A 12,458-nucleotide genomic window follows, 5' to 3' on the forward strand; every position below is an offset into this window, starting at 1 on the left:
CAGAGTGCAGCAACAATAGCTCCTTTGTACATAAAGAATAAATTCAGAGGAAAGCTATGCAAACTCCTGCACACACAGACTGTTTTATCAAGACAGCTGTTGCATCTAATTAAACATAATGAAGTTGCGAGACTAAGGCTTTACACATGAAGTATACAGCAAGTCCCACAAAAAATCCTCAAATAAGCTTTATCTTAAGAAGTTGCTCAGAATCCAGAACGGATCAGATCTTCTGCTGTCTTCCATCAGAAACACAAGCATGGGGCCAAGTGCAGATAATATAGAGTTTACCAAGTTTTTCATAATTTCAGAGTCTTCTAAATAATTTAACATTTCCAGAATTTACACTACATAAAGCAATATTATCCTTCTGCAATCTCCTTGAGGGAATAGAAAAAAATAAATTAGTATCTTACAGTCTTGGTCTGGAACACAAACATCATTTTACGCCTCTGCTTGGCTTTTTCACTTGGAAGCAACAAACACACAACAATTTCTGCAAAAGGTGAACTCCAAAGTACAAACTCACAACAGCTAGGGCAGGATCTGAAGCTGCGAATAATCTAAATAAAAGCTACAATAGCCTCAGAGCTTCCCCTGAATCCAAGCACCAATATTGGTGCCTTTTATTCCAATGCTTATGCAGAGATCTATGTTCTAGAGGGCAATGTGCATGGAAAACTCAGAGCCATTACAGAGTCAGAAGTCTGACAGCAGCAACACAGCCTGACAGCACACAGCTCTCAACACTTTCAATCAACCCTGTGGTGGTTGTTATTCTGGGGTGGAAGAGCAGCACATTGCAATGGAACAGGGTGGGCTGAGTGAACACAAGGATTATCTGTGACTTACTCTCCCACAGGACTATAACCTGGGAGTTTAAGGCATCCAAGAAACAACTACTGGAGAAATGTTCTCAGTAACTGTACTCTTCCAAGATAGAGATGTTCCAGGATGCAAAGCAGTATTTTTGTCAGGTGTGAACTGGAAGAAGATCAAGGATGCTCAAATAATTACCATGAAAGGATCAACTAAGCTAGATAGGATTTCTCATTTTGGAAGAAAATTAACTGAGGCTAGGACATAAGAGCATATAACCTCCTGAGCTACATGAACAGACTAGACAAGGAACGTGTATTCATGTAGCACTGTAGCAAGGAGGTTTGTAGATAACTTTCCAAACAATGTGAAGGTTATCTAGGACAGCCTTTGTTAAAGTATACTGTGGATGCTGAAGTTCACAGGGTTTTAAAGCGAGACTGGACAAGTTCACAAAAATCCATTTAGTAACTCATTATATAGGACCTTTCAACCTCCAATACCTCAGAGGAAAGCAATGGTGCATATCTTTGAAATACTCTTCCTCAGGCATCAGCTTTTGGCCAACATCAGAGGTGTACTATTAGGTTACAAGAGCTTCTGCCTGACCTACAAGGCCAGCCATGTTCATATAGACATCAAAGTGAAGAAGGAAAATGAACTTAGAAAGAAATAGCAGTGCAACAAGTCACACAAGGCCTAGTAATGATGTTTGTTCATTCTGCATTTTAGATACAAATCCTTTTGTCAGAGAGATTTTTGTTTGATATTCCATCCTTCTGTTTTACCTGTTCCATATCAGCCTCCTTCATTTTACTCACGGATTTCAGTGGAATACACTTCATGGCATTTGTGAAATTTCTTAGTGGGGTTGTGTGATGTGATCACTTCTGACAGCTCGATAATCTGATCTATGTGCAGTACACTACAATGCTTCCACTTCTCAAACAGCATGCAACAGCTACTATTTGCTCCCAGATAAAGGTAGGTCATGGCAAGTCCTGGAATGTCACCTGAGCACAAAGGTATTGCACTTGAGCAGTTACAAATCATAAAGGAAAAGTGATTGCGAGGACTGGCAAAGTACCAAAGCACCCCTTCGTAACCCCTAAAACAGCTTAAGGACTTCTGAGATGAAACTCTTCCCACTCCCCTCACTACAGATGCGTGACAGCAAACAAATATGGTCCAGGGGCTCCCAAAGTGTACCTTGAGCACAGTAACAGCAGATAAAGTACATTTCAAGAGTTTGTCTGCACAGCTGTGACAGTTGTTATGGAGGAAGAACCATTCGCCCCCACACTGAGATCACTGAGTATCAATTATGCAAATCACTCCACCACACACCATAGTTTCTGCAGCAGGAACTCTGTACAATCACTTATCTCTACAGAGACAAAAAGTTAAGCTAGCTAAGTGCACTCAGCTAGGTGTTGAAGAACAACTTTAGCTCCCACAAGTAACTCTGAAGAGCAGAACTTACAGTACAGGCTTCAAGTCATCTACTGGGCTACACAGGCTAAATTCAAAATGTGCCTGGGTTCAAAAGTGAAATTATTTTAGTCTCCACTTCTTCAGGTAGCAGACAGCTCACAGACCTGCTTTCTGCATCTACACAGTGGTGGTCTCTTGGCAGAACTGAGTCACTCTAGAGTAATTTTGTAAGCCTGCTCAAGATTCAGCAACAGGACATCCATCACTCATAACCAGAGAATTCTCTCTCACACTCATTTCACACTGAGGTTAGAACAACTACAGCAAGTGTGGACTTCTTCATGCAAAAATGAGAGGAAGAGATAGTGATAGTAACACCTCAGAGTTTTACACAATAGCTACAGCATTTGCTCGTGAAAGTGAGAGGGAGAAGTAAATGCACACAAACCACACAGGGCAATTACACGCTCCCCTCTCAAAGGAAGCAAAAGGCTACAAGCCTTGTGTAGGGGATCTCTTCTGCTGAGCCTACACTGTAGGTAGCCAAATACAAGTCCATGGTCATCAGCAACAGTCTCTCTTACTTACTCAATTATTAGGCAGAGTCCTGCATATTAATTTTTAGAGTCAGGATTGTTCTTTAATGAACAATTGTTACTATGAGGTGTCCATCACCCTTGGCTGAGCACATGGCTGCTACTCATGCCCTGTCAAAGATGAGAGCAGATGCAGAGAAGGCAAGTGAATTTCCCCACTATGAAGTAGGAACTAGAAAGAGAAACAAAATCTGGATCTGAACAGATGAGCAATACAGAAACAGCATGGTTAGTTGTTACACTGAGCTATGCCTTGTTTCCTGTCTCATATAGCAACAATTTTCCCCTCTCCTAGGTGCACACACTGCTGCTCTTCGTACTTCTCAGCTCACAGGGTAAATGTTATCTGTTGCAGAAACCAAGCTTCAAAGCAAGAACACAACACAGCTAAAGCACATTACTTAACAGTGTGCAGCGTGGTCCAGTGATCCTGGGCAGCACTGCCTTCCATCAAGGTCAATCAAGTGATTATGGGATTTACCACGCATGTAAAGCTCTTTGGGCACAGTGTGCCAAACAAGAACGACACTGAGGTGGGATTCTTCAGTGGTCATCAAGAAGTCTTATTCTCAAAAAGTCCTGACATATCACAGCTTTTTTTCATGGACAAAGGAAGATGCTCATGTAGGTGGAGGAAGAGAACAGAACAGGAAGGCTTATCTCCCTCCTTTTGACCTTTAAGAAGGTTAAGAAATTCTTTAATTAGTGACTAACATAACAGTTAACACCCTTGGTTTCTCTGTAGCAGCTAACATCCCACAATAAACTGCCCTCGGAAATGCTTACTCAGCTCACACAGTAAATAAGGGTTTTGGCAAACTGTGAACTCAGTCTCTTATAACTTTATTCATCTCCTTAAATTTACTACTCACAGAATTGTCCACCTTTCTTTTGCAGCAGTGAGTGACACATTTGGCAAATGTAAGGGAGTTCTGACATTTGGCAAATGGAAGCTTCCTTGGGTTTCCATTTTGCCCCAGAGTGAATATACATCTCCTGGTATCAAATACACCATACACTGTAACACCTGATGGACTGCAATTGGCGCTTACAAGGGTAGTATTTTATTCTCGACTAAATCTATAGCCATCCATAAGCTAAGAGTATTTTAATTGATTGTGAACACTTAAAGATATGAAAAAGAATTTTTATTTCAGTCCACTTACAGGAATCTGCTGTAAAGAGCTCTGAGATAAAATCCCTACGTGTAGTTAGAAGACGCATAGTCAAGAATAAATTGAGAAGATCTCGGAACAATTACTAATATTAATTGTTTATATTTAGAAATAAATTCCTGTCACTACAGTTGCATATTTTTTTGGCTAGCTTATCAAAAACTTGTTAAATTTTAATGTCATAGTCTGTTCACAGACAGATAAAGGTTTGGCAGAAGACCTGTATTCTGAAAAAACAACTTGAAGACAGCACGCATGTATATTCAACATCAAACAGGTATGGAGGACTTGTCTAACCACTAAGTGCCTAGCACACACCAGCCCATTATTAACAACACAGGGCTGGGAAAAGCCTTTTGAGACATCAGTTCCAGTTCTCCATTCCTACAGGCAGCAGCATTAAATTGTGTACTGTCAAATTTTATCTTAAGGATGTTAGGTCTTGGAATAGTCTTCTAATAAGATCAACAGGGAAGTGAAAAAAACATCCTACCCACTCACAACTCTCTCCCTTCCCCCCACCATACATGCTTAATTGTTCTAAAAGTTTAAAGTTTCTTAAACCACAAATTGTGCTTAAAGCATTCTTTCTTCTCTTTGGCATTTAAATTCCTTACATTTTACTACACAGGTGAAGGAAGAGATAACTCCTTGAATTCTACCAGGCTGAAATAGCCAAGCACCCTCTTATCTTAAAGTGGAATTTTGTCTGTGGTCATCCCAAACCCACTCTCTAAGTTTTGCTTTAAATTCGTCTGCCCTGGGCACAGGTAAGCACCTACATTAAAGGAAAGCTCTCACTAAAAGGTTCTATTAATGCTTTCTGTTAGAGAAGCCCTACACATTGCAGATGACATGAATAACAGGACAGTTATACTACCACTGATTAATCCATCTCCTTCTAACCTATTTAGTGAGGGACCTTCTTTCCCCACCAAGTATATAAACTTCCAAGTTAAACTATATACAAAGGGACCTTATTACCCCTTAGTCCTTCAGTCTCCTTTATAGAGTTTTAGAGTTGGCCTTTTAGAGTTGGCCCTCTGTGTGAATAATACTTCCCCCTCAACGGCATGACATGAACAGATTTCATTACTATGCTCAGCTTTCTGACCACAGGTCATTAATAAATGTATTAAAAAAGGTGCCTCTGGATATTATTCACTTGTATGTTCTCTTTTGGACCAAAAGCTGCTAGACTACATTTACTGCTGTCCTCTCTTTACACATTTTTATACACAGTCACACAAGTATTAGAAGTTCTTGTGTGACACCAGATCAACCAAACACTATGCTGCAAAGCTAACTTAATTTCTTGTGAAGCTTTACATTTTGTTTTTTCCCTCCAAGAGGAAACAAAAAAAACCCAACCCAAACCAACCAACCAAAAAAAATCCACCTTCAATAAAGTAACCAAGAATGCTGGTAGATCAGATCAAATTAACAGCTCTATAGACCTGAGATCACATTTCCTTCTTCAGTAAGCACTGTTCATTAGCCTGCAGCCATGCTGTTCTAGCCACAATTTATTAGATTGGTTTGTTTTGCAAGAGGATACAATCCACCGAAAACACCATCAGAAATAAACTAGTACCATGAATCCAGGAAAAATGCATAGAGCACACAGGCACTCACTCCAGTAATGAAACTAAGCAAGGCTGAGCAAGTAAGTTTATTTAGCATTTCACTAACTTACAGATAACACAGCAAGATTTGGACAAGATGACACCTTTTGCATTTCCTTACAAAATAATTCATTACCTGTAAAGCCTAATGAACCTCTGTACAGACTAGATAGAAATCATGCATCTGAACTGTTGATGAACTCCCAGCCATAAACCCTAATGAACTGGGTATAGGTTATATATTTATAGCTTACCTTGGAGAGATCTCATTACTTTGTAACTGCTACACACGGCAGAATGGCTGTGATAAATTACATATTAAAACGTGTCTATATTAACAAATATACTGATTGCAGTATTATTTTCTGGACTTCTACTAAAATTTATTTTGAGCATGGTAAGCAACTAATTGTGACCAAATGTCATCACAGACTCGGGAAGACAGCTTTCTAGCACTTCACCTTGGTACTCAATTAAAATACAAAATCATTAATGTCCTACTGTTAATGGATTCGCTAGTTGTTTACCGTGAAATAATAAATTACGAACACAATCTGTAAGCTTTGTGTGTGCATTTATAATTTTTGTTAAATCAATAGTTTCATATAAAGGCTTAGCTTACTGGGGTGTGAGTGGAGGGGCCAGAGAGGAAGGTGTTGCCAAAATTTGGCTTTCTGTCATCATAATCTTTATTTGTAAATAACTGGTGACCAGTGTGTGAGACTTCACATACAGCAGCATGAAGTCTGCCAAGCAACACCGAATTTACTTATGGCATGTAGACAAGACACATGCAAACAAGCACAGGTAATAAATCTTTAGCATCCATACTAAATACCCAGCAGAAACACACTGCTTCCCTGTGCATCCCAAGAGGTCGTGCTATCAGTCCTCACACATGCCGAAGGCTGCTGTCACATTCGTCCTGAGCATTGTACTGCCTCCAGAGTGACAGCTTTACATCCTCCCTACATGCAAACTGACATGAATCCTATTTAGCTGTATTAAGATTAAATGAACTGAGTTGGGAAGGATCCAAATCCAGTCTCAGTCTAAACAGACAGACTGAACAGTGTGTTTTACTAAAATAGCCTCTGCAAAATTTATCTTTTCCATTTACAGTAAGGCGGCAGTTAGCCCCACTGAACAGAAGATTAAGTAAGAAAAAGGCTTCTATTTACAAAGTATTGACACAGAGTCTTGTCCATAAATGCTAGCCAGAAGGTCACATCTCAGAAGTCTTTACAGTACTACCGTCCTTCCCCAGTGGATGGTGGTTTACACCATCCACCACCTTTGTTATTCACTGGCTACTCAGCCAAGAAACAAAGAAAAATCACCATCTCTGAGGGAATACAAACCTAGCCCTGCCAAGGAAAAGGATAAACACAGCTGTATTTTTTTAAGAGATTAAAGAGTTTTTGTACACCTATACATGGCTTCCAGTGCGACTTAGTCCTAAACCAGGATTTCAAGATTATTCTAACTAGGATATTTCAAGAAAGCACTCTGTAATTAGCAAACAGCTAACAAGGCAGAAAGAGATTATTCACACACAACCTTTTATATCTATACTTTATAAAGTATATATTTGCTTCCCCAGTTACAGAAGGGCCCTCTCAGTTAGATGTTATTATATGCAGCAACATATCACCTCCTACTGATGAAATACAGCCTGAGAGACTGAAGATTTATCAGTTCTTAGGACTGAGCACAGTTTGGTTTTGGCGTGTTTTTGTCTTTTGTTAAGTTGGGGTTTTTTTTGGTAGGTTTATAGAAACTGCTATGTAAGTTAACCTAAATACTTTAAAAAAAAACAAAAGTTCAACTAACTTTAACGTTATGGTGATAAAACATTAATTACTTATTACCACAAAGATAAGCTTGTTTGCTCTTATTTCACATTTCATTTCAGTGAGCTAATACTCACATAAGTCCTTCACTGCATTGCATTTTAAGAAATATTGCCTCTATTGAAAATAGATAGTAACAACAATCTGTTCTGATTATGCTCTTCAAAGTTCAAAAGTGCGTCCGCTCCAACGACTGCTCAAAGCTCCGCATTAGGCAGTTGGCTCCCCAAGGGAATTAACGTCTCTAACCGGCACAGTAGCAGCAGACTTTAAAATAAAACAAACAAAAAAACCCACTAGAAGGTCGGAGGGGGGAGCGGTGAAGAGGTGGTGGTGTCAAGAGAAAGAAGGAGGGCCAAAAAAGACCTTTCAATTGGGAAAAAAAAATCCAACCAAAAAAGGACAGGTCTTCGATAATGTGTGGTAAAGACCAGCGTGGGGAACTTTTATTAAGAGTCCCTAGCATTTAGTTTTTAGATGGCAAAACAAGGAGGGAACAAGCTTTTTCCTATGTTTACAGATGCATACATGCTTCCTGTAGATAAATGCATAGGCCACAAGCATACTAAATGGCAGCCGGCGCATTTGTATCATTTCTCGTTAAGCGGGAGCGTGATGAAAGCTGTTCTTTCGAGAGTTACTCGGGAGCTCTGTGTATGTCTAGCACGGAAGCGCTACACAGGACGGAGCAAACCCACCGCCTGATCTCTGGAGCACAGAGATCCGGGGCTCCGTGCTCCCTTTCCCGGCGGCGGGACGGCGAGGAGATCCTCCAGCCCACCCGAGACGCCTCCGTCCTGCCCGCGGCCCTGCGTCCGCAGGCAGCCGCCCTAGCGATCCCTCCCGCTCCAAGCAGCCGCTGATGTGGCTCCCGAGCGGGGTGCCCGCCGCTCCCTCCCGGCGCCGCGCAGAACTTCCCAGGGCGCTCGAGTCGAAACGCCCCGTCCAGTGGCGGGGAGCAGGGACCGGGACTCAGCCCCTTCCAGCCCGGCAAAAGCCCGCGCCGCGACACCCGGAGGTGACCGCCCCGCCGGGCGCCCGGGCTCGGGCAAGCCCCCGACGCCCAGCGCCGGGCGGGCGGGCCCCGGTGCGGCCCCGCGGAGCGCCTCCCTCCCACCGCGCCCCACTCACCGGTTTCGGCATTTTGAGGGCTGCTGCTGCTTCTGCTACTCCCGACACAAACGTTCATGCAGCGTCTGCCTCGCCTCTGCCGAGCGCCCCGTGCGGAGGAGGTGGAGGAGGAAGGAGCCGCTCCCGGCCACGGCGGCAGAGCAGCCCGCGAGTGCGGCGCCGGCCGCCCGGCGGCGGGTTAAGTACGGCAGGTGGGGCCCGGCGGTGACTCACCGCCGCCGGCCATTTGCCCGCCGCTCCCCCCGGCGCCTGCCGAGCGCGGCACCGGCCTCGCCCAACCGCGGGGCACCCCCGCCGGCTTCGCTTCGACGTCCCCGGCGCGCAGGGGGCACCGCGGCCCGGAGCCTCCGGCAGCCTCCGAGCCCCTCGCCGTGAGAGACGGGCGGGCGGGCGGGCGGGCGACAGGTGCAGGGGCGGCGCCACCCCGAACCCCCGGGCACGGCCGGGCCGCGCGGGGCCTCGTGCGGCCCCCTCCGCGCACGGCCCCGGCCCCGCGGGAGACCCCCGGCCCGGCCCGGCCCGGCCCGGCCCGGCCCGCCGCGCCCGCACCTGCTGCGGCCTCGCCGGAGTCGGCGCTTCCCAAGCCTGTGGATGGCACGGGGAAAGCGTCCGGCAGAGGCGTGATGCCTTAGGGGTGGCCTGCAATAGTTGCTGTGTTTCTTGGAGTGCAAGGTCAGAAAATATGATCGCTTAACAAAACACGGGCTTGCTTTGTGTAGTAAAGCATATTTTCAGCAATGTCAGCAAAAGAGAAAACTGAAAATCCATCTAAGCTCAGAAACTATAGAGTACACTTCAGCTGATGCTGACTTTTCGTAAAGCCCAAAAAAGTTCATGCAAGCAGCTTAACAATTGATAAGCATACACAGAAAATGAAGTTTGTGTCTCTGCCCCTTGTTCCTTCTCCCTCCTTGCCCATGAATGTAATGCACTTCTGTGATAGTGTCTGCCAGGAGCTGCTGGCCTCCCACTGCATCTCCTTGCTTGGCTGGTCACAAGAGCACATTGATTTACATAGTCATGGGCAACGAATGGCCTGTAGGACTCAGCTCTTCCACCGTGCCAGCAATGGCACGGAGTTGAGCTGTGAGATTGAGGAAATTGTGCAGCCTGTACCCAAGCCGCTGTCTGCAACACTCCATTTCAACCACTGTCTGTCTGTTTGGCATAGGACATAGGATGGGAACAGGGAGTCACAGAACAAGGAGAATAACATCCACTACATGGAAAATATGTAGGGCAGGAGAGAGCCTGGGAAATATCAAGGGATGGTGACAAAAAGGACAGGCCAAACAATACAAGTCTTGCTTTGGCAGAGTTCCAAATGGTGTCTTCCCCCACAGAGTGCACCAAGCAGCACTTGGTTGTGCCACATTAAAATAATCATTACTGTGTCAGGTCTGTGAAAGAAAGGGAAGGGGAGGGGAGCCGAGTTGGAGGCTGAGAGAATTCATTGTAATATTCCTTTCCTGCTGCATGATCCTCAGAGATTAGAGACGGCTTTACCATCAAAACAGAGCCATGGGGGTGGCAGCTTGCAACAGCAGGTGAGAAGAAATAGTCTAAGCTGAACAGCTTCCAAGAAAAAGGCCATGGGATCAGACATCCTTGGGGAACAGATACGACCTCCATTTTCAGTTGAAACAATTCCACTGAGATTCACTTGGGTCAGGTTAATTTAACAAAATATGCCGACACTCAGTTGGATTGGGTTAATTTAACAAAAATCTGATTTGTGAAGACACTTTCTATGCTCTTCTGTTAAGCAATAAGTTTATGGTGGGATTCAGGCCTTATTCAGCAGGATGACACTGGAAATGAACAGACCAAATTATCACAGTGTTTTGGGTAGGCTGCCAAACTCAAGAAACAGCTGTTCCAAGTAAGAAGTGCTGTAAGAACCCAGCTTCTGCAGCTCTCACTCAGAACCCTGAGTGACATTCTTAGATATTTTGGCGGGGACAGAAAAGGATAGAGATGAGATATTTTCATGCCATAGTCTTAAAATCCAGATTTTGGCTGTGACTGGAAATAGAAAAGTCAAAACAAGCGTGTGTGTCTGCATACCCTTGAAACAAAGCATTGCATGGATCTAATTGGAAGCCCATTTCCATTCTGGGAGATTTTCATTCCCAAAATCCTTTCCTAGGATTGTCCATAGCTCAACATGGGCACAGAGACCATCACCCGGGGGCTTCACATTGAAGAAACTCCATGTCAGAGAGATGTCTCATTTAATACATCATATATAGTCAGGTAAGTATTTGTTTCCATATGTTAGTTACATATCCAAGCTTAAACCCCTGGTTTTGTTGGATTTTTGTTGTTTTGTTGTTTTTTTTTTTCCTAACCCTTACCATTGCTTCCTAAACACACAAACCTAGGGGCAAAAGGAATTTAGGTGACTAATAATTATGTGTGGCAACATACATACTACTAGGTTCCTGTTTGCCACAGCACATAAACTTGTGCCATTCTCCTACAGTCACCTGCAATACATGGGGAAAGGTAGATACCTCAATGGCATCCATAACTACCAGCTTGCCCAATACTGCTCCACCCAAAACCAGCCACTGTGAACATACTGAGCTTACACAGGAAGAATTGTCTTCAGTGGAAGGAACCAGAATAATTGCCAGCTTGGAGTATGTCTTAGACACCATTTGCTTCCTTCCTGGGCTTTTTCCTCATGCTAGGTGTGTTTTCAAACCCTCTTGCCTGCAGAGCTCCGTACCTTATTGAAGATTTGGCTAGGTAGGTGTCTTTGTGACAGTACAAAACTCTCCTCTGCAGCTGGGTCACTCAGCTCTTTCCTTTTTATTTCTCGCCCCACCTCCCCCCTAGAAGGATGGGAAGGTATATAATGCAAGCCCTTTCTTCCCTTTTATACAGAAGCCTTCTCATCCTTGCCAGATACAAACCAGTTCCCCTCTGCTCCAGAGTGGTGGTAAAAGTCTTCAGTTCTCTGGATTTCCTGAGAGTGCCCTGAAAATCAGTATACTGCATTTTAGGAGTATGGACATAGTGTATAATACCGATAAGCATTGTCTACAAATGCTTCAAGACTCAATCCCCTTTGGAATGTGTGTGAGGGAATATCAGAGAAGGCATGAAATGGGCACAAAACAATCAACCCATGTCAAGACATCCTGGGGCAAAAATTCAAATATAGAAAAAACAGATACAAATATGCAATCTGGGGAAAATTCCACATTAAAACTCCATGGAACTTGGTTACTTCTAGATTTAGGCATTAGCTAAGCAAGAGAGAGCTTTTATGTCCACCCTAAACACATCATCTTCAGTCAGACTTCACAATTAAGCATAAGACCCAAATCAAAATGAAGCCTTTAAGTCACAGGATTAAGATCTGCTCTGATCCAGCACCTACTCTTAACCTGCTTTATTAAGAGGATAGCATTACCAACCATTTACAGGAATTAATAAGGCAGAGGAGGTGACGAAAGAATCCTGATTGCTCAGCAGGTCAGTAGCAGAACCCAATTTCTGTCTCCTTCCCTGTAACAGTTCCTGTGACTTATTGACCCCTAACCAAACTGTCATCCTTATCAGGCCTGCCTTCCTTGTTTTAGAAAGAAGAACCACTTTGATTTTCCTGCTATACTTTAAGCTGTAATAACATTTAAACTTGATGTGGATCATTTATGAATTTCCAAGTACTTGTCTGGGTTTGCTCAAGCAAGTCCTATTGCTATGAAGTGGCTTTTGCTTAACAGGCTTTGTGCCAGCCAATTTTTAATCAACATAAAACTTCCTAAGTCAGATCATCCTGGAACTGGGAAACATGAAATCTTGTGCCCTAAA

The 12,458-nt window shown here is 43.7% G+C and overlaps 1 protein-coding gene and 1 long non-coding RNA gene across 3 annotated transcripts in view; one reads left to right on the forward strand and one right to left on the reverse strand.

Annotated features, from left to right (window-relative positions):
* Positions 1–8,965, reverse strand: part of EZR (ezrin) — a 36,938-nt gene extending 27,973 nt beyond the window's left edge. The window contains exon 1 of one of the 2 annotated variants that reach the window (XM_068184709.1): positions 8,634–8,965. In XM_068184709.1, the coding sequence (XP_068040810.1) occupies positions 8,634–8,645 (12 nt within the window). In that variant the 5' untranslated portion in view covers positions 8,646–8,965. Of the gene's footprint in view, positions 1–416; positions 459–8,633 lie in introns of those variants that run through there. The other variant, XM_068184708.1, reaches the window with a different exon arrangement.
* On the forward strand, positions 1,038–5,245 carry LOC137470905 (uncharacterized). The gene is made up of 3 exons (XR_010997303.1): positions 1,038–3,830; positions 4,210–4,301; positions 4,656–5,245. It is a non-coding gene; the product is annotated as an uncharacterized lncRNA (long non-coding RNA).
* Positions 8,966–12,458: the final 3,493 nt, after the last annotated feature.

The sequence above is a fragment of the Anomalospiza imberbis genome, chromosome 3 (assembly GCF_031753505.1).
Source record: "Anomalospiza imberbis isolate Cuckoo-Finch-1a 21T00152 chromosome 3, ASM3175350v1, whole genome shotgun sequence".
NCBI classification, from domain to species: domain Eukaryota; kingdom Metazoa; phylum Chordata; class Aves; order Passeriformes; family Viduidae; genus Anomalospiza; species Anomalospiza imberbis.